General features: G+C 38.5%; 1 protein-coding gene and 1 non-coding gene across 3 annotated transcripts in view; both read left to right on the top strand.

The window, feature by feature from the left end:
- Smim14 (small integral membrane protein 14) overlaps positions 1 to 18,196 on the top strand; it is a 75,150-nt gene that overhangs the window by 22,179 nt on the left and 34,775 nt on the right. For both annotated transcript variants that reach the window (XM_027938585.3, XM_027938579.3), the window contains exon 2: positions 7,577 to 7,686. In XM_027938585.3, the coding sequence (XP_027794386.1) occupies positions 7,612 to 7,686 (75 nt within the window). In that variant the 5' untranslated portion in view covers positions 7,577 to 7,611. The remainder of the gene's footprint in view (positions 1 to 7,576; positions 7,687 to 18,196) is intronic.
- Positions 12,457 to 12,564, top strand: LOC114101063 (U6 spliceosomal RNA). Its single transcript, XR_003584212.1, has one exon. It is a non-coding gene; the product is annotated as a U6 spliceosomal RNA (small nuclear RNA).

Here is an 18,196-nt window from a genome sequence, read left to right as displayed (position 1 = left end):
TAGTCCTGTTTTGTATTTTATTAGAGATAGGGTCTCACTGAGTTGTTTAGTGTCTCGATAAATTCTGAGGCTGGTTTTGAGCTAGTGATCCTCCTGCCTCCACCTTCTACCTCCACCTCCCCAGCCGCTGGGATTACAGCATGCACCACCACGCCTGGCCTAAATATATATATATTATTTTTTAAAAAATATATTTTTAGTTGTAGATGAACACAATGCCTTTATTTTTTATTTTTATTTTTATGTGGTTATGAGGAACCCCGTGTCTCTATATGCAAGGCAAGTGCTCTGCCACTGAGCCACAATTCCAGCCTTAATATATATAATTTTTTAGTTGTTGATGGAACTTTATTTATTTACATGCAGTGCTGAGAATTGAACCCAGTGCCTCACACATGCTAGACAAGCGCTCTACCATTGAGCTATAACCCCAGCTCCCATATCCCCATTTTTTGAGATAGGATCTTGCTGAGTTGCTTAGGACCTCAGAAATGTGGCCGGCTTTGAATTGTGATACTCCTGCCTTCAGCCTCTGGCCTTATTAAGAACTATGCCACCATACCCAGCTGAGTTTTATATATTGAAATGAAAGGTCTCCAAGACTTAAGTTACAGAAAAGCAAGATGCAGAACATATAAAACACATACCAAACACCTCATAAAACTACACACACACACACACACACACACACACACACACACCCCTGTGTGTGTGTGTGTGAGTATAAATGTGTATTAAAATACCTGAAAGTAGGGGCTGGGGCTGTAGCTCAGTGGTAAAGCGCTTGCTTCACATGTGTGAGGCAGTGGGTTCTATCCTCAGCACCACATAAAAATAAAGATACTATGTGTTCATCTACAAATAAATAAATATTTTAAAAAAGACCTGAAGGTATTCATTTGAGACTGTTAAGTGATGACCTTTGGGGGAAAGGAAGAATTATGGAGAGAATAGGAAGTTTGATATTTTCCATTGTACTTTATGTACTCTGGTGACCCACTGAAATTGATCTGATAAAAATATAAAGGACTATCTTTGCTGTTGTTACTATTTCTTACTAAGAATTTTGGCCTTATTAAGATCCAGTCCTGTCCTACCCCCACCCCGCCCACTGGGGATGTCACCCAGGGGTGCTCTACCACTAAGCTACATTCCCAGCCCTTTTTATTTTTTGAGACAGATCTTGCTAAGCTGTCCATGTTGGTCTAGGATCTGCAGTCCTCCTTCCTTAACCTCTCTAGCAGCTGGGATTACAGGTGTGCATCACAATACCTGGTACCTTCTTATGAACTGCTTTTAAGGAATCAAGTCCTCATTCTAAGCCTAATTCTACAACAATAATTTTTTTAAAAGCACTTTTTTTTTTTTTTTGTACTGGGGGTTGAACTCAGGGGCATTCAACCTACATCCCCATCCCTATTTTGTATTTTATTTAGAGATAGGGTCTCACTAAATTGCTTAGCGCCTCACTTTTGCTGAGGCTGGCTTTGATCTCATGATCCTCCTGCCTCAGCCTCCCAAGCAACTGGGATTACAGGCTTACTCCACCATGCCAGGCTAAAAGCACTTTGTAGTAGAAGAACGATATCTCCTTTTTAACCAAAATTGTAAGCAGGAAACTAAATTTGATTCTCCAAAGCTGAAATTACATAAATCAAACACCCTATCATGAGGTGAAGTGTTTTAAGGTTCTAATAGCCAATGATAAATTGGTTAATAGCTTTGGAAAATTCCCTCACCACATATAGAAACAGGTGACTCAACTAATTTATTACTTCCAAACTCTACGAGGAAAGGTTATATTACTTGTAATAGAGATAGAAAATGACCCAGATCAGCAAATAAGGGGAATTGTTTTTGCCTTCTCAACATACAGAGCACATTATTTCACTTCGTTTCTGTGCTGTGAATTGTTTAAGAGTGGATGGGTTTGAGAGCTTTAAATATGTGTACTTATTTTACTTAATACTACATTAAAAATGACCTATGAGCTGTGTTGGTTAGTATACCTAGAGTCACATTGCTATCATAAATATTTGTTATATTAGGAAGATGCTGATATATTGGTGTCAAATATCAATCAAATGAATATGAAAATATAAAGGAGTAGTGTAGGAACTCCTTAGTACTTATCACATAACTGCATTGTCAACTCATGTCTAGTTTATTTTCATCTAAGCCAATATCTAATTCCCTTATTCCCCCTGGATGATGATGATGGTTTTTCTGAAGTACTGGGGATTACAACCAGGGCCTCTTGAATGCTAGCAAGTGCTCTACTTTTTGAGCTACATCCTCAACAATCCTCCCCCAATTATTTAAAATTTTGAAAATTTTAAGTGCATATCCATGGTTTTATGACTATTTGTAACAATATATTAACACATTTAAAAAAATTTTTGTTGTTATTATTGATGGATCTTTATTTTTTATATGTGGTGCTGAGGATCGAACCCAGTGCCTCACACATGCTATGCAAGTGCTCTACCACTGAGCCACAACCCCAGCCCATATTACACATTTTTAAGAAACAAATAGTAGCTGAGTGTGGTTGTGTACACCTCTAACCCCAACCACTCTGGTGAGGCTGAGTCAGGAGGATTACAATTTTCAGCAACACAGTGAGGCTTGTAGCAACTTAGACCCTGTCTTTAAAAAACAAAAAAGGGACTAGTGATGGGAATATACTCAATATTAAAGCACCCCTGAGTTACAAATTCGTGCCAAAAAAAGTAGTAAAGGTAGTTATCCTTAATGAACATGCCTTTTGTGTGTGTGTGGGGGGGGGATTGAACTCAGGGGCACTCCCACCACTGAACCAGCCCTTTTTTGTAATTTATTTAGAAACTGTGTCACTGAGTTCCTTAGGGCCCCACTAAGTTGCTGAGACTGGCTTTGAACTTGCAATCCTCCTGCTTCAGCTTTCTGAGCCTCTGTGATTACAGGCTTGCGCCACTGCACCTAGCCAGGATCATGCCTTTTTGATATTAGCGTTGTTTTCTAAAATTAGGGATATAGAGGAGGCTAACAACTCTATGAATCAGGAAGGGTAAAATCATTATTTCAGATTTCTTTCTATTGAAGACCTCTTTGAGGCAGATTTACCAAGTTCTGATTCAGTAACCCTGTTCTCTCTCAGGATAGAGCAGCTTCTTGTCCTATCTGGAGACCAAGAGATTTAAATATGGGGTGGGTGGGACTGCTTTTTTTTTTTTTTTCTTTTTGCTCTAGTGCTTTAGCTGCAGATATATATTGAGATTGTTCTTGGGTCTCACCAGCTGTGTCCATTGTGTTAAAAAAAAAAAAAAAAAAAGGTTGTAGGGAATAGACAGCCTGCTCCAAGTTCTCTGGAGCATTTTTTCATTTCTCTGAGTAGATAAAAGGTGATCTTAAAATGGAAACTGTTAACTGGAAACTAAGTAGTAATTAAAACAGTTTGAGTTTACTTGAAGGAAGTTCTTCAGAAGCTCAGCACTAAATCTCAGGAATGTCATATTTATAAATGTACTTTTTCATTTACTTGTGATTAGTCAAGACTGGAATATAATTAAAAATTCTAGTTTGTTTACATTGTTCCTGGCATTTATAGATATATAGAGAATAAACATTGTCAATAATTCAGTTAATATTTATTCAGGAATACAGTGGCTGAAACAGTAAATGAGGTGTTTGGAGATGGTAACAACTAAGGTTCCTGTCCTGAAGAATCTCCCCCCCGCCCCCCAGGGGAGAGGAATAAAACCTAATTTTGTTAATCAAACAGATTAGAAATAAGCAGAGAATTGAAAATAACTGTGTTTTACCATTTTAATGTATGGTACAGTGATAAAACCAAACTTTTTTTTTTTTTTTTTTTTTGCTACTAGGGATTAAGGGGCACTTAACCATATCCCCAGCTCTTTCTTAAAATTTTATTTTGAGATGGGGGTCTCTCTGAGTTGCTTAGAGCCTTGCTAAATTGCTGGGGCTAGCTTTTTTTTTTTTCTATTTTTTATTTGTTTTAATTAGATACACATGACAGTACAATGATCTTGACATGTCATACATTTGAATCAGATGGGATATAATTTCTCATTTTTCTGAGTGTACAGGTTGCAGAATCACATTGGTCATGCAGTCACATATATACATATGGGAGTAGCTTTGAACTTGAGATATTCTGCCTCAGCCTCCTAAGCTGCTGGATTACAGGAGTGTTACACTGTGCCTGGCTAAACATTTCTTTCTTTTAAATATTTATTTATTTATGTATCTTTAGTTTTAGGTGGATACATATTAGTTTGATTTTATGTGCTGCAGAGGATATAGCCCAGTGCCTCATACATGCTAGGCAAGCACTCCACCACTGAGCCACCACCCCAGCCCCCTAAACATTTTTTTCTTTAGCAAAGTCATTCTAGTGCTTTCTTAAAATTTCCATGCTCAGAGGCTTTGGAACTGGGTAGGTATTCAGCATTTTGTAATTGCATTTATTTTTTTTAAATCTTAGTAAAATTTCTTTTAATTTTAACCAATACCATTGGTCTGGGGGTTTACAGATATGGAGGACCAAGGACCAATGTTAGTCTCCGCTTGATTATATCCACGTCAGCAGTCTCTACCCTATTGAGAAATTTCAAGGGTGAATTTTATCTACCCATCAAGGTAGATTATATTTACTTTGAGAGCTTTCTGTGTTGTATGTGCACAGTTCACTAACATGAAAGCTAGTCAGTTTTTTTAACATTTATTTTTTAGTTTTAAGTAGACACAGTATCTTTTATTTTACATTTATGTGGTGCTGAGGATTGAACTCAGTGTCTCAAGCATGCTAGGCCAGCACTCCACCATTGAGTCACAACCCCAGCTCGAAAGCTAATCAATTTTAAAGATATGAGAGGCTGGGCATGGTGGTGTGTATCTGTAATCTCAGAGACTCAGGAGGCTGAGGCAGCAGGATTGCAAGTTCAAAGCCAGCCTCAGTAACTTACTGAGACCTCAGCAATTTAGCAGGACCCTGTCTCAAAATAAGAGGGGCTGGGATTGTAGCTCAGAGCCCATGGATTCAATCTCTGGTACCAAAAAAAAAAAAAAGAAAAAAAGAAAAGGGACAGAATAGTCTTGGACAAAAACATGAATTAATCACATTTGTATATTGTATTTCCTAGCTTCTGGAAGACAGGGCTCTCCAGTTTAGGCTCTACCTCCCTTCTATTTAGCTCTGACAAACAGGTTTTAGGTGGGAGGTAGATTTGCCCTGATAGTTCTGCAACTTAGATATTTCCCCAAATCACCACATATAAATCTAATTCTTTCCAACACCTGTATAGGATTTCATATACTATCATTTATTTCATCAGAACAACCCTGATAGACACTTTGCATAACCTTTTTATTCTCTTATGATATTCTAGTGAACATTCTTATAAAAATTTTTGCATTTTTGGGGACTAGAGGTGTAGCTCAGTGGTAGAGCACAAAGCTCTGGGTTCAATCCCCAGCAATCACTCACCCTACCCCTGCCATCAAATTTGATATGTATTTTGATATGAATATCCAAATTAATTTCACCAGTCTTTCTCTTTGTGTGGTAATGGGAGTTGAACCCAGAGCTTTGTGCTTGTTAGGCAAGTTACATCCCTAGACCTTTTTATTCTTATTTTTGAGATAGTCTGGTTAAATTGCCCAGGCTGACCTTGAACTTGTGATTCTCTTGCCTTAGCATCTCAAGTAGACGGAATTATAAACACGTGTCACCAATCTTCTGATAGGTAAAAATGGCACTGTTTTGATTTACATTTCTTTCATTTTGTGTTTGCTTATTGGCTGTATTTTTCTGTGAACATGGTCTTTGCCTATTTTTCTGTTAGGTTGCTATTTTTATACTGATTTTTCAGTATGAAAATATTAGCCCTGATATATAATGTAGATGTTTTTTCTAAGTTTGTCTTTTCATTTTATAGTGTATTTTATTTATTATTTACTGTTTTTGTATATGTGTGTGTATGTATGTACACACACACACATTTAAGTTGTTCATAGACCTTTATTTATTTATTTATATGTGGTGCTGAGAATTAAACCCAGTGCCTCACACATACCAGGCAAGTGGGCTACTGCCAAGTCACAGCTTCAGCCCCTTATTTACTGTTTTTGATTGTTAAACTCGATATGTTCCTTTATGGTTTCTTAGCTTTTTGTCCTTCTGTGTGTACCCTAGTCATTTTCTTGCAGTTGTATGTGTGGGTTAGTTTGTGGACATTATACTGATCCTTTTTTATTTGACTATTTCTATGTGTGACTTCATTTTAAAAAGTTAAATCATTCATGGATTCTAAAATTTATTTTAGATTAAAGAATGAGGATAGTGGGAGAGCCAATTATCTGAACACAGTTTATGGAATACTTTGTTTTCTTCCCAGTGATTTTATATGCTGTCATCAAAATCTATATATTTCTACAACATGCACCATTATCAATGTCCTATTGAAAGAGCATTTTAACTAGGTTCCCTTTATCTAGTCAGACTTCTCTCAGTTTTCCATATTGCAGCCAAATGATCTTTTCAAAGTGTGCCAGGATAAAACTATGGGTTTTGCATTGCTCTTTGGGTAAAGACATAATCCCCAACAAGGCCTGAAAGACTCTGTGTGGCCTGGCCTCTTCCTAACTTCTTTGGTCTTATTTCAGACCATTTCCTCTCCCTGTACTTTGCCTAAAAAACTCCTCCAAGCACTAAACTGAATCAATCATTGCACTCATTTCATTTGTTCTCCCATCTCTCAGGAATCTTGTCATCTTTATTGCCTGATGTTCAGAGGTTTTAAAACCACTATTCATTTATTCAGTTTTCAAAAATTGCTTTAAAGAGAAGGTTAAATCTGGTTGCTAGTACTCCATCTCGGCCTCTCTGTTTTTCAGAATCAACCTAGCTATATCCTAACTATCATTATTAATTTCCTTCTGTAAACCTTGGTATCACCTGGGTGTGGTAGCACATGCCTATAATCCCAGCAGTTATGGAAGCTAAGGCAGGAGAATTATGAGTTCAAAGCCAGCCTCAGCAACTTAGCAAGGCCTCAAGCAACTTAGCAGACTCTGTCCCTAAATAAAATATTTTAAACAGGGGCTGGCAATGTGGCTCAGTGGTTAAGCACCCTTGGGTTCAGTTCCTGGCACCAAAAACAAACAAACTTGGTATTATTAAAGATACCTTAATTTTTTTTCTTTCAGACTACTTTCTTGATGAGGTAAAGGTTGCTTTAAATTTTGATTACTGGAACTAATAAAAGATAAAAAAGTAATTCAGAAGAGGCACTATCATCCTAAGTGGGCCCAGTTTAAAAGCATCTGAAGATGTTTGCTTTTTAGGAAATTGGTCTGATGGCAGGTGGAGTAAAATTCACTTGTATAGATTCATAATTCATATGATAAATTCATAATCTTATAGAATTAGCAATAAGTACACAGGTATAGGTCATTAATAAATATGAACTATATAATTAAATCTATTATGAATCTATACAATGAATTTTTTAAGGCTCAAAAGAATGAGTAACTGAATAGTAGTCTTATACTATTTTTTCCTTCCTCCTAGATTTAAACAGTCAAGTAAAATCAAGCTGGGTAATCATGGCAGAAGGTGGATTCGATCCCTGTGAATGTGTTTGCTCTCATGAACATGCGATGAGAAGGCTGATCAATCTGGTGAGATAATCAGGACAGTCCCATTCAGAACAATCTGTATTTCTGTTTGTTTGTGTGTTGTTTTTTTTTTTTAGTTGATTCCATAGTTTTACTTAATTTATTTATTTTTGTGGTGCTGAAAATTTAACCTAGGGCTTTACACCTACTAGCAAATACTCTACCACTGAGCCACATCCCCAGCCCCTCCTATTCTGTTTTTGTGAGAATATTGGTTATTGGAGGTTTTCATCTGATGAGCACTAAAAAAAGTATTTCATAATTGAAATTCCATAGTGGATTGAATTATAACAATTAAAGCTCTTAATTAGAGCAGTTCTTTCCATTATTACCTTTATTTATATAGGTTTATGTTGGTGAAATTAGCTATCATAGGTAAATAAACATGTACAGCCTTTGTTGCTGTATAGCATACAATTATTTTTAGTTTCATAGAACTTCTTTGCCTGCTAAGATGCAGGCAAAAGCCACAGTTCCTGTTTATGGATTTGTATTATGTGTGTGGTACTAGGGATCAAGCCAGGGCCTTGCCTATGCTCAGCCAGTATCTGCCACTGGGCTATACACCCAGCCCAAAGTATATATTCATTACTATTATAACAGTTGTTTTGTTTTATTTATTTTATTATTATTATTTTTTGATACCAAGGATTGAACCCAGGGGCACTTAACCATTGAGCCACATCTCCAGCCCTTTTTTGAGTTTTATTTAGAGACAGGGTCTCACTGATTTACTAAGTGCCTCTAGCCAGTTGTTGAGTCTGACTTTAAACTCATGATCCTCCTGCCTCAGCCTCCCAAGATGCTGGGATTACAGGTGTGTGCCATTGTGCCCAGCCAGTTGGTTGTTTTTAAAACAGTTTTATATAGGTGTATATTCTCATGGGCCACTTAAAGCAGGTGTGAACATTTGTTCAAATAAATTGTTGATAATAAGTAGATTTTCTATCAATTCAGTGTTTCTTTATATAGTGATTAGAAGTATGCTTTTTGTAGAATTAGCATGTACTATCAGTTTTAATCCTTAAGAGTGTCTGAATAAAGTATATACTTATAAATGAAATTAGACTCTTTTAAAACTTTTTATTCTTTTTATACATGACAGTAGAATGTGTTTTGACATATTATGCATATATGGAGTATAACTTCCCATTCTTGTGGTTGTACAGGTTATGGAATTACACTGGTCGAGTATTCATATATGAACATACTGCTGTTTTTCCTAGTCCCAACCCTCTTTCCCTTTATTCCCCAAAATTAGACTCTTGAAGGTATAGAAATATAATGGGAATATCAATCTCAATCTCTGATAAATGGATGTGAAAATACATGGGTCCCAGGGAGATTTTTTTTTTTTTTTCTTATACTGGGTCTGGCTGTGTTGCCCAACTTGGTCTTAAATTTGAACCTCCCATCTCACTCAGTCTTTCCAGTAGCATTATAGGTGCATATCATCATACCTGAACCAGGAAAAAAATATTCTTAAAAGATATTTTCTCCTGTTTGTTTATAAAGTAAAAAACTGAGGTTTGGGTTTTTTTTTTTTTTTCAATGCTGAGAATCAAACCCAGGGCCTATTGCCTAATAAGCAACTGAGCTATACCCCTATCCCCTCAAGTCTAAATTTAATCAAATATAAGGCAAAAATTTTAAAAAACACGCTGGGTGTGGTGGTGCATACCTGTAATCCCAATGATTTGGGAGGCTAAGGCAGGAGGATTGCAAGTTTGAAGACAACCTTGGCAATTTAGTGCATGTGAGGGAGGCACTTTACCAACTGAACTATATCCCAGCCCTAAAAGTTTATCTATGGAAGGTGTTTCATGTATAACGTGGTGATAACAAAAGATTCCAAAGAGAAAGAGAAACTACTTTGATTCAGTAAGAAAACCTGCTGATTGAGTTTGATAAACATTTCTTCAAATTGAATCTTACTTTTAGTTTTTATTTAATGTATATTTTAAAAAAAATTTGTAGTTGTAGATAGACAGAATTCTTTTGTTCTATTTGTTTATTTTTATGTGGTGCTGAGGAACAAACCAGTGCCTCACCCATGCTAGGCAAGTGCTCTGCCGCTGAGCTACAGCCCCAGCCCTTAATGTATATTTTAATGTGACATTTCTCTTTAATTATGGTATGTACATTTTAAGTTTTACATTTACATTTTTTATGCATTTGTTATTTATTTTGGTGTAAGACACTTACTAAAGATAGTCTTCTTTTACTAGAGCTTTATAGTTATACATAGTATGTCGGGTTCGTCCCAACAAACTCAAACATGCATGGAATTCAGTTCCTGTTCATGATCTCCTGCTGTTCCATCTCTCCTGTTCTCCTTCTCCCATTGTTTGTTTACTAGACTTCCTTTTGCTTGTCTATTAATTTGTATGATTGGTTCTTTTTTTTAATATATATTTTTTTAGTTGTAGATGGACACAACACCTTTATTTTATTTACTTATCTTCATGTGCTAAGGATCGAACCCAGAGCCTCACGTGTGCTAAGCAAGAGCTCTACCACTGAGCTATAGCTATAGCCCTGAATGGTTCTTTATGATGTCCTTTCCTCCTCCTTTCCTTTATTTTACTCCAGCTTCTCATGCTTCCTTTTTATGATATTGGTGATTAACTCCAGGGTGCTTTACCATTGAACTACACCTCCAGTGCTTTTTTTATTTTTTTATTTTGAGACAGGGCCTCACTAAATTGCAAAGGCTGACCTTGAATTTGGGATCCTCCTGCCTCAGTCTCTGGAGTCTCTGGGATTATAGGCGTGTGCCATCACACTTGGCTTAAATGAGGTCTTTAAATTTGTAAATTCAATGATTTGTGTATACTACTGTTGTTTACTTTAGAAGTATTTATGGTAGTGAAAAATTATAAACTAAATGCCTATCAGTAGGGCAGTGGTTAGATCATGGCATATGCATGTGCTGGAATCTTAAGTTACTGTTTACCAAAAATGATGATGTCTTTAAAGAATGTTTAATTTCGGAAAATACATATATGAGATGGGGTAGGAATTCTTTTTTGTAGTTTCCTGTGATTATATATATATATATATATTATATCAGGAAAAGGTTATTTAACAAAAACTATCCATTTAACACCATCAGTATTTTTTTTTATCATACAATAGGCTTTTCTACATCTCAGATTCCATTATCTTCTACTCTTACTTCAGAGGACCTTTTTTCTTTTCTTTTTTTTTTTTGGTACCAAGGATTGAACTTGGGGGCACTTGACCACTAAGCCCATCCCCAGCCCTATTTTATAATTTATTTAGAGACAGGTTCTCACTGAGTTGCTTAGTGCCTCGTCCTTGCTGAGGCTGGCTTTGAACTCTTAATCTGCCTGTCTCTGCCTCCCAAACTGCTGGGATTACAGGGATGCACCACCACACACGGCCCTCAGAGGACTTTTTTTCTGAGCACCTATGATCTGATAGATATATGGAATTCTAAATTAATTCCCCCTCTATTTTAAATGTAAGTTATCTGAGGATAAGTTTGTGTGTGTGTGTGTGTGTGCGTGTGTGTGCGCGCGCGTGTTGCTGGGTATTGAATTCAGTGCCATGTATCATGCATATAGTTTTTCTTTATTAATTACAATTACCAAAATGTAATTGTGTTCTCAGGAAACTTATGTTATAATATAATTACAGAACAGCAGTTTGGTCTCATTTTCTAAAAATGGACATTGGTTTATTCTTGTAATAAAGTAATATCTCAGTATTAATTTGGAATTTTTATTTTTTTATCTCATGTAATAAAATCAGATTTTCTTGTAGCCCATTGTTTCATCAGTTTCTAAGGATTTAAAGTGCTAATAACTTGTGTAAACCTGGGGAAACTTGAAGATCTTAGTGGTTGTGTGTGGTTGGTTAGTTGCATACTGGACTGTGATTTATATTTGCCTGTTTTGTGGAAATAGATGGGCTTTGCAGTTAGGATTTAACAATTAGTTCTTTTTCATAAATAATAAAATATATACTACTATAAATAATACTAAAGCAAATAGAACTATTCATAAATCTGTTATGAATTCCATTTATTTATTTATTTATTTTGTACTGGTGATTGAACCCAGGGGTGTTTAACCACTGAGCCACATCCCCAGCCCTTTTAAATTTTTGAGACAGAGTCTCACTAAGTTGCTTAGGCTCTCCCTAAGTTGCTGAGGCTGGCTTTGAATTTATTTTATTTATTTATTTTTTTAAAAAATATTTTTTAGTTGTAAGTGGACACAATATCTTTATTTTTATTTATTTATTTTTTTGTGATGCTGAGGATCAAACCCAGGACCTCACACATGCAAGACAAGCACTCTACCACTGAGCCCCAGCCCAGCCCTGGCTTTGAATTTATAATCATCCTGCCTCCGCTTCCTGAGCTGCTGGGATTATAGGTGGCTGCCACCATGCCCAGCAGTTATGTGTTTTTTATGTGCTTTTTAATAAAGTTATAATTAGCTATGCACAATGGCACACATCCATAATCCCAGCCACTCAAGAGGCTGAAGTGGAAGGATCCTGTGTTCAAGGACAGCCTGGGCAACATAGTAAGATTTCATCTCAGGAAAAAAAAAAAAAAAGCCAGGTGTGGTGGTGCATACCTGTAATGCCAGATGTTCAGGAAGCTGAGGCAGGAGGATCACAAGTTCAAAGTCAGCCTCAACAAGTTAGTGAGACCCCATCTCAAAAAGCGTTGGGTATGTGGCTCAGTGGTTAAGTGCCCCTGGGTTCAATCCTTAGTACCAAAAAAAGAATAAATATGTATTTTTGCTTGCTGTGGCAGTACATATATTAAAACTGGAATGATACAGAGAAGAATGGCTCTTGAGCAAGGATGACACACTGATTTGTGAAACATTCCAGAGGATCTACTCCTGTGCACAGTTTGCACCTCAATTTAAATATTTAAAAGCTGTATTAATTCACAGTTTAACTTCTTTTCCTGATTTAGTAATGATGACAGTTAAGAAGTTCTGGCTAATTTAAACAGAAAAGACTTTATTAAGATATTGCCACAGGTGCATGGGGCTGGGGTTGTGACTCAGCGGTAGAGTACTCGCTTAATGTGCAAGGCCCTCAGTACCACATAAAAATAGATAAATAAAATAAAGGTATTGTGTCCAACTGTAACCAAAAACTAAAATTGTTTTTTAAAAAAAGATATTGCTACTATTGCTCTGTAGTATAGTTTGAAATCTGGTATCGCTATACCGTCTGATTCACACTTCCTGCTTTTGGTATTCTGGATCTTTTATTTTTCCATATGAATTTCATGATTGCTTTATCTATTTCTACAAGAAATGCCATTGGGAGTTTGATTGGCATTGCATTAAACCTATAGATAACTTTTGGTAATATCGCCATTTTGATGATGTTAGTTCTGCCTATCCATGAACAGGGTATATTTTTCCATCTTCTAAGATCTTCTATTTCTATCTTTAGGGTTCTGTAGTTTTCATTGTATGAATCTTTCACCTCTTTTGTTGGGTTGATTCCCAAGTATTTTATTTTTTTTTGAGGATATTGTGAATGGGGTGTTTTTCCTCATTTCCATTTCAGAAGTTTTGTCGCTGATATACAGGAATGCCTTTGATTTATGCGTGTTGATTTTATATCCTGCCACTTTGCTGAATTCATTTATTAGTTCTAGTAGTTTCTTTGTAGACCCTTTTGGGTCTGCTAGGTATAGAATCATGTCATCTGCAAATAGTGATAATTTAAGTTCTTCTTTTCCTATTTTTATGCCTTTAATTTCTTTCGTCTGTCTAATTGCATTGGCCAGTATTTCGAGAACTATATTGAATTGAATAGAAGTGGTGATAGAGGGCATCCCTGTCTTGTTCCAGATTTTAGAGGGAATGCCTTCAATTTTTCTCCATTCAGAATGATGCTAGCCTGAGGCTTAGCATAGATAGCTTTTACAATGTTGAGGTAAGTTCCTGTTATCCCTAGTTTTTCTAGTGTTTTGAACATAAAGGGATGCTGTACTTTGTCGAATGCTTTTTCTGAGTCTATTGCGATGATCATATGGTTCTTATCTTTAAGTCTATTGATGTGCTAAATAACATTTATTGATTTCTGTGTATTGAACCATCCTTGCATCCCAGGGATGAATCCTACTTGATCATGGTGCACAATTTTTTTGATATGTTTTTGTATCTGATTCGCCAGAATTTTATTGAGGATTTTTGCATCTAGGTTCATTAGAGATATTGGTCTGTAGTTTTCTTTCTTTGAAGTGTCTTTGTCTGGTTTAGGTATCAGGGTGATGTTGGCCTCATAGAATGAATTTGGAAGTTCTCCCTCTTTTTCTATTTCCTGAAGTAGCTTGAAAAGTATTGGTATTAGTTCCTCTTTAAAGGTTCTGTAAAACTCTGCTGTATACCCATCCGGTCCTGGGCTTTTCTTAGTTGGTAGTCTTTTGATGGTTTCTTCTATTTCCTCAATTGATATTGGTCTGTTTTGGTTGTCTATATCCTCCTGACTCAATCTGGGCAGATCATATGACTTAAGAAATTTATCTATGCCTTCACTATCTTCTAATTTATTGGAGTATAAGGATTCAAAATAATTTTTTATTATCTTCTGTATTTCTGAAGTGTCTGTTGTGATATTGCCTTTTTCATCCCGTATGCTAGTAATTTGAGTTCTCTCTCTTCTTCTCTTTGCTAGCATCGCTAAGGGTCTGTCGATTTTGTTTATTTTTTCAAAGAACCAACTTTTAGTTTTGTCAATTTTTTCAATTGTTTCTTTTGTTTCGATTTCATTAATTTCAGCTTTGATTTTAATTATTTCTTGCCTTCTGCTTCTTTTGCTGCTGTTTTGCTCTTCTTTTTCTAGGATTTTGAGATGAAGTATGAGATCATTTATTTGTTGGTTTTTTCTTTTTTTAAGGAATGAACTCCAAGCAATGAATTTTCCTCTTAGAACTGCTTTCAATGTGTCCCATAGATTCCGATATGTTGTGTCTGTGTTTTCATTTATCTCTAAGAATTTTTTAATTTCCTCCTTGATGTCTTCTATAACCCATTGATCATTCAGTAACCTATTGTTCATTCTCCAAGTGATGTATGCTTTTTCCTTCCTTCTTTTATCGTTGATTTTCAGTTTCATTCCATTATGATCAGATAAGATGCATGGTATTATCTCTACTCCTTTATATTGTCTAAGAGTTGCCCTGTGACATAATATATGATCTATTTTTGAGAAGGATCCATGTGCTGCTGAGAAAAAAGTGTAACTGCTTGATGTTGGGTGGTATATTCTATATATGTCAATTAAGTCTAGGTTATTAATTGTGTTATTGAGTTCTATAGTTTCCTTATTCAACTTTTGTTTGGAAGATCTGTCCAGTGGCGAGAGAGGTGTGTTGAAGTCTCCCATGATTATGGTATGGTGGTCTATTAGACTCTTGAACTTGAGAAGAGTTTGTTTGATGAACATAGCTGCACCATTGTTTGGGGCATATATATTTATGATTGTTATGTCTTGTTGGTGTATGGTTCCCTTAAGCAGTATGTAGTGTCCCTCTTTATCCCTTTTGATTAACTTTGGCTTGAAATCTATTTTATTTGATATGAGTATGGACACTCCTGCTTGTTTCCGAAGTCCATATGAGTGATATGATTTTTCCCAACCTTTCACCTTCAGCCTATGTATGTCTTTTCCTATCAAATGCGTCTCCTGTAGGCAGCATATTGTTGGGTCTTGTTTTGTGATCCATTCTACTAGCCTGTGTCTCTTAATTGGTGAGTTTAAGCCATTAACATTTAGGGTTATTATTGAGATATGGGTTGTTCTTCCAGCCATATTTGTTTATTTCTGTTACTAAACATGGTTTGTTTTCCTCTTTGATTATTTCCCCCCCCTTTACTCTCCTACCTCCCACTGTTGGTTTTCATTGTTATTTTCCATTTCCTCTTCCTGTAATGTTTTGCCGAGGATGTTTTCAAGAGATGGTTTTCTAGCTGCGAATTCTTTAAACTTTTGTTTATCGTGGAAGGTTTTAATTTCATCTTCCATCCTGAAGCTTAATTTCGCTGGATACACAATTCTTGGTTGGAACCCATTTTCTTTCAGTGTTTGAAATATGTTATTCCAGGATCTTCTAGCTTTCAGAGTCTGTGTTGAAAGATCAGCTGTTATCCTGATTGGCTTACCCCTAAATGTAATCTGCTTCCTTTCTCTTGTAGCTTTTAAAATTCTCTCCTTATTCTGTATGTTGGGCATCTTCATTATAATGTGTCTAGGTGTGGATCTCTTATGATTTTGCACATTCGGCGTCCTGTAGGCTTCTAGGATTTGGGATTCTGTCTCATTCTTCAAGTCTGGGAAGTTTTCTCGTATTATTTCATTGAATAGATTGCTCATTCCTTTGGTTTGGAGTTCTGTACCTTCCTGTATCCCAATGACTCTTAAGTTTGGTCTCTTAATGTTATCCCATATTTCTGGGATGTTCTGCTCATGGTTTCTTAACAGTCTTGCTGAGCTGTCTATGTTCTTTTCCAGTTGAAATACTTTGTCTTCATTGTCTGATGTTCTATCTTCCAAGTGTTCTACTCTGCTGGTAGTATTCTCCATTGAGTTTTTAAGTTGGTTTATTGCTTCCTGCATTTCTAGGATTTCTGTTTGTTTGTTTTTTATAACCTCTATCTCCCTGTATAGTTGATCCTTTGCTTCCTGGATTTGTGTAATTCATTGTCGAAGTGATCTTTCATTGTCTGATTTTGCTGTCTAATGTCTTCCTTGATACTCCAGATCATCTGAAGCATGTATATCCTGAATTCTTTATCTGACATTCCATCTGCTGCAGCTGTTACCTCTTCTAAAGTTGAGTTGACCTGCATTGCTTGTGGTCCTTTCTTTCCTTGTCTTTTTATACTGCTTGCGTTTCTTTCTGCTTGGTGAAACTGTTGTGTTTTTGAAATGTTTTTTTCTCCTATATATTTATATTGCTCTTGTATAGTTGAAAAGTCTCCCTTGCAGGGTCGGGCGGCGGTCTGCCTACCTTGCAGGCGCGGGCGGCGGCTCTGCTCTCTCCTTACTCCAATTGGGGTGTCGTGACTACCACGCCGGCAGGTCACTGGGACTGTTCCGGGCGCGGGCGGCGGCTCTGTTCTGCCCCTACTCCAGTTGGGGTGACGAGTGTACCACGCCGGCAGGCCACCGGGTCTGATCCTCCTGTCGGTTGCAGGTCTGCTTACCCTGCAGGCGCGGGCGGCGGCTCTGCTCTGCCCCTACTCCAAATGGGGTGACGTGTCTGTCGCACCGGCAGGCCACTGGGCCTGTCCCGCTGGTCGGTCACAGGTCTGCCCACCTTTCGGGCACAGGTGGCGGCTCTGCTCTGCCCCTACTCCAATTGGGGTGTCGTGACTACCACGCCGGCAAGTCGCTGGGCCTGTTCCTGGCATGGGCGGCAACTCTGCTCTGCCCCTACTCCAATTGGGGTGACGTGTGTACCACGCTGGCAGGCTCCTGGGCCTGATCCGCCGGTCTGTCACAGGTCTGCCTACCTTGCAGGCGCAGGCGGCGGCTCTGCCCTGCCCCTCCTACCATGCCTGCGGACCGCTGGGCCTGATCTGCAGGTTGGTCGCAGGTCTGCTCACCCTGCGGGCACGGGTGGCGGTTCCACTCCACCCCCACTCCAATTGGGGTCACGTGACCACCACACTGGCGGGGCCTGATCCGGGCGCGGGCGAAGGCTCTGCTCTGCCCCTACTCCAGTTGGGGTGCCGTGTGTACCACGCTGGCAGGCCGCTGGGCCTGACCCGCCAGTCTGTCGCAGGTCTGCTTACCTTGCAGGCGCGGGCGGCGGCTCTGCCCTGCCCCTCCTACCATGCCCGTGTACCACTGGGTCGCATGTCTGCCCACCTTGCGGGCGCGGGTGGCGGCTCCGCTCCGCCCCCTCTCCAGTTGGGGTCACGCGATCACCATGCCAGCGAGCCGCTGGGCCTGCTCCGGGCGCGGGCGGCAGCCTGGCTCCTCCCCTCTGGCTCAACGACAAATTGAGAGAGACTCGGGTGTCTGTGCCTCACCCTCCCTACCAGGAGGCCAACTGTTTCTGTCGCCGCTGGTATTGATGAAGTTCTCTCCTCTGCTGCTTTCTGATGACATCAGATCTCTGCCATGTTGGTATCCTATGCGAATGGCAGCATTTCGTTCCCTTTGCCAGGTAACCAAAGCAACGGGTGAGTCCTGACCGGCCCTCAGCAGGACCCGGACCGAGAAGCAGTTTCCATGGGCTCCTTAGCCCTGGGCCAGAGCAGTTCCGGGAGCCGGAACTCAGCTGCTCCGTGCTCGGTGTATGCTCTGATAAGAGCAGGCTCCAAGAAGCAGTTTCCGCGGGCTCCTTAGCCCTGGGCCAGGGCAGTTCCGGGAGCCGGAACTCGGTCGCTCTGTGCTCGGTGTATGCTCTGATAAGAGCAGGCTCCAAGAAGCACTCAGGCACTGAGCCTGAGTAATCTGTCTGCAAGCCGCAGGCGAATGGCAGCCTGAAATTACC

This window comes from Marmota flaviventris, chromosome 7, assembly GCF_047511675.1.
Source record: "Marmota flaviventris isolate mMarFla1 chromosome 7, mMarFla1.hap1, whole genome shotgun sequence".
Classification (NCBI taxonomy): Eukaryota; Metazoa; Chordata; class Mammalia; order Rodentia; family Sciuridae; genus Marmota; species Marmota flaviventris.
Note: the sequence above shows the minus strand (reverse complement) of the source record. Positions and strands in the feature narration are given on the sequence as shown.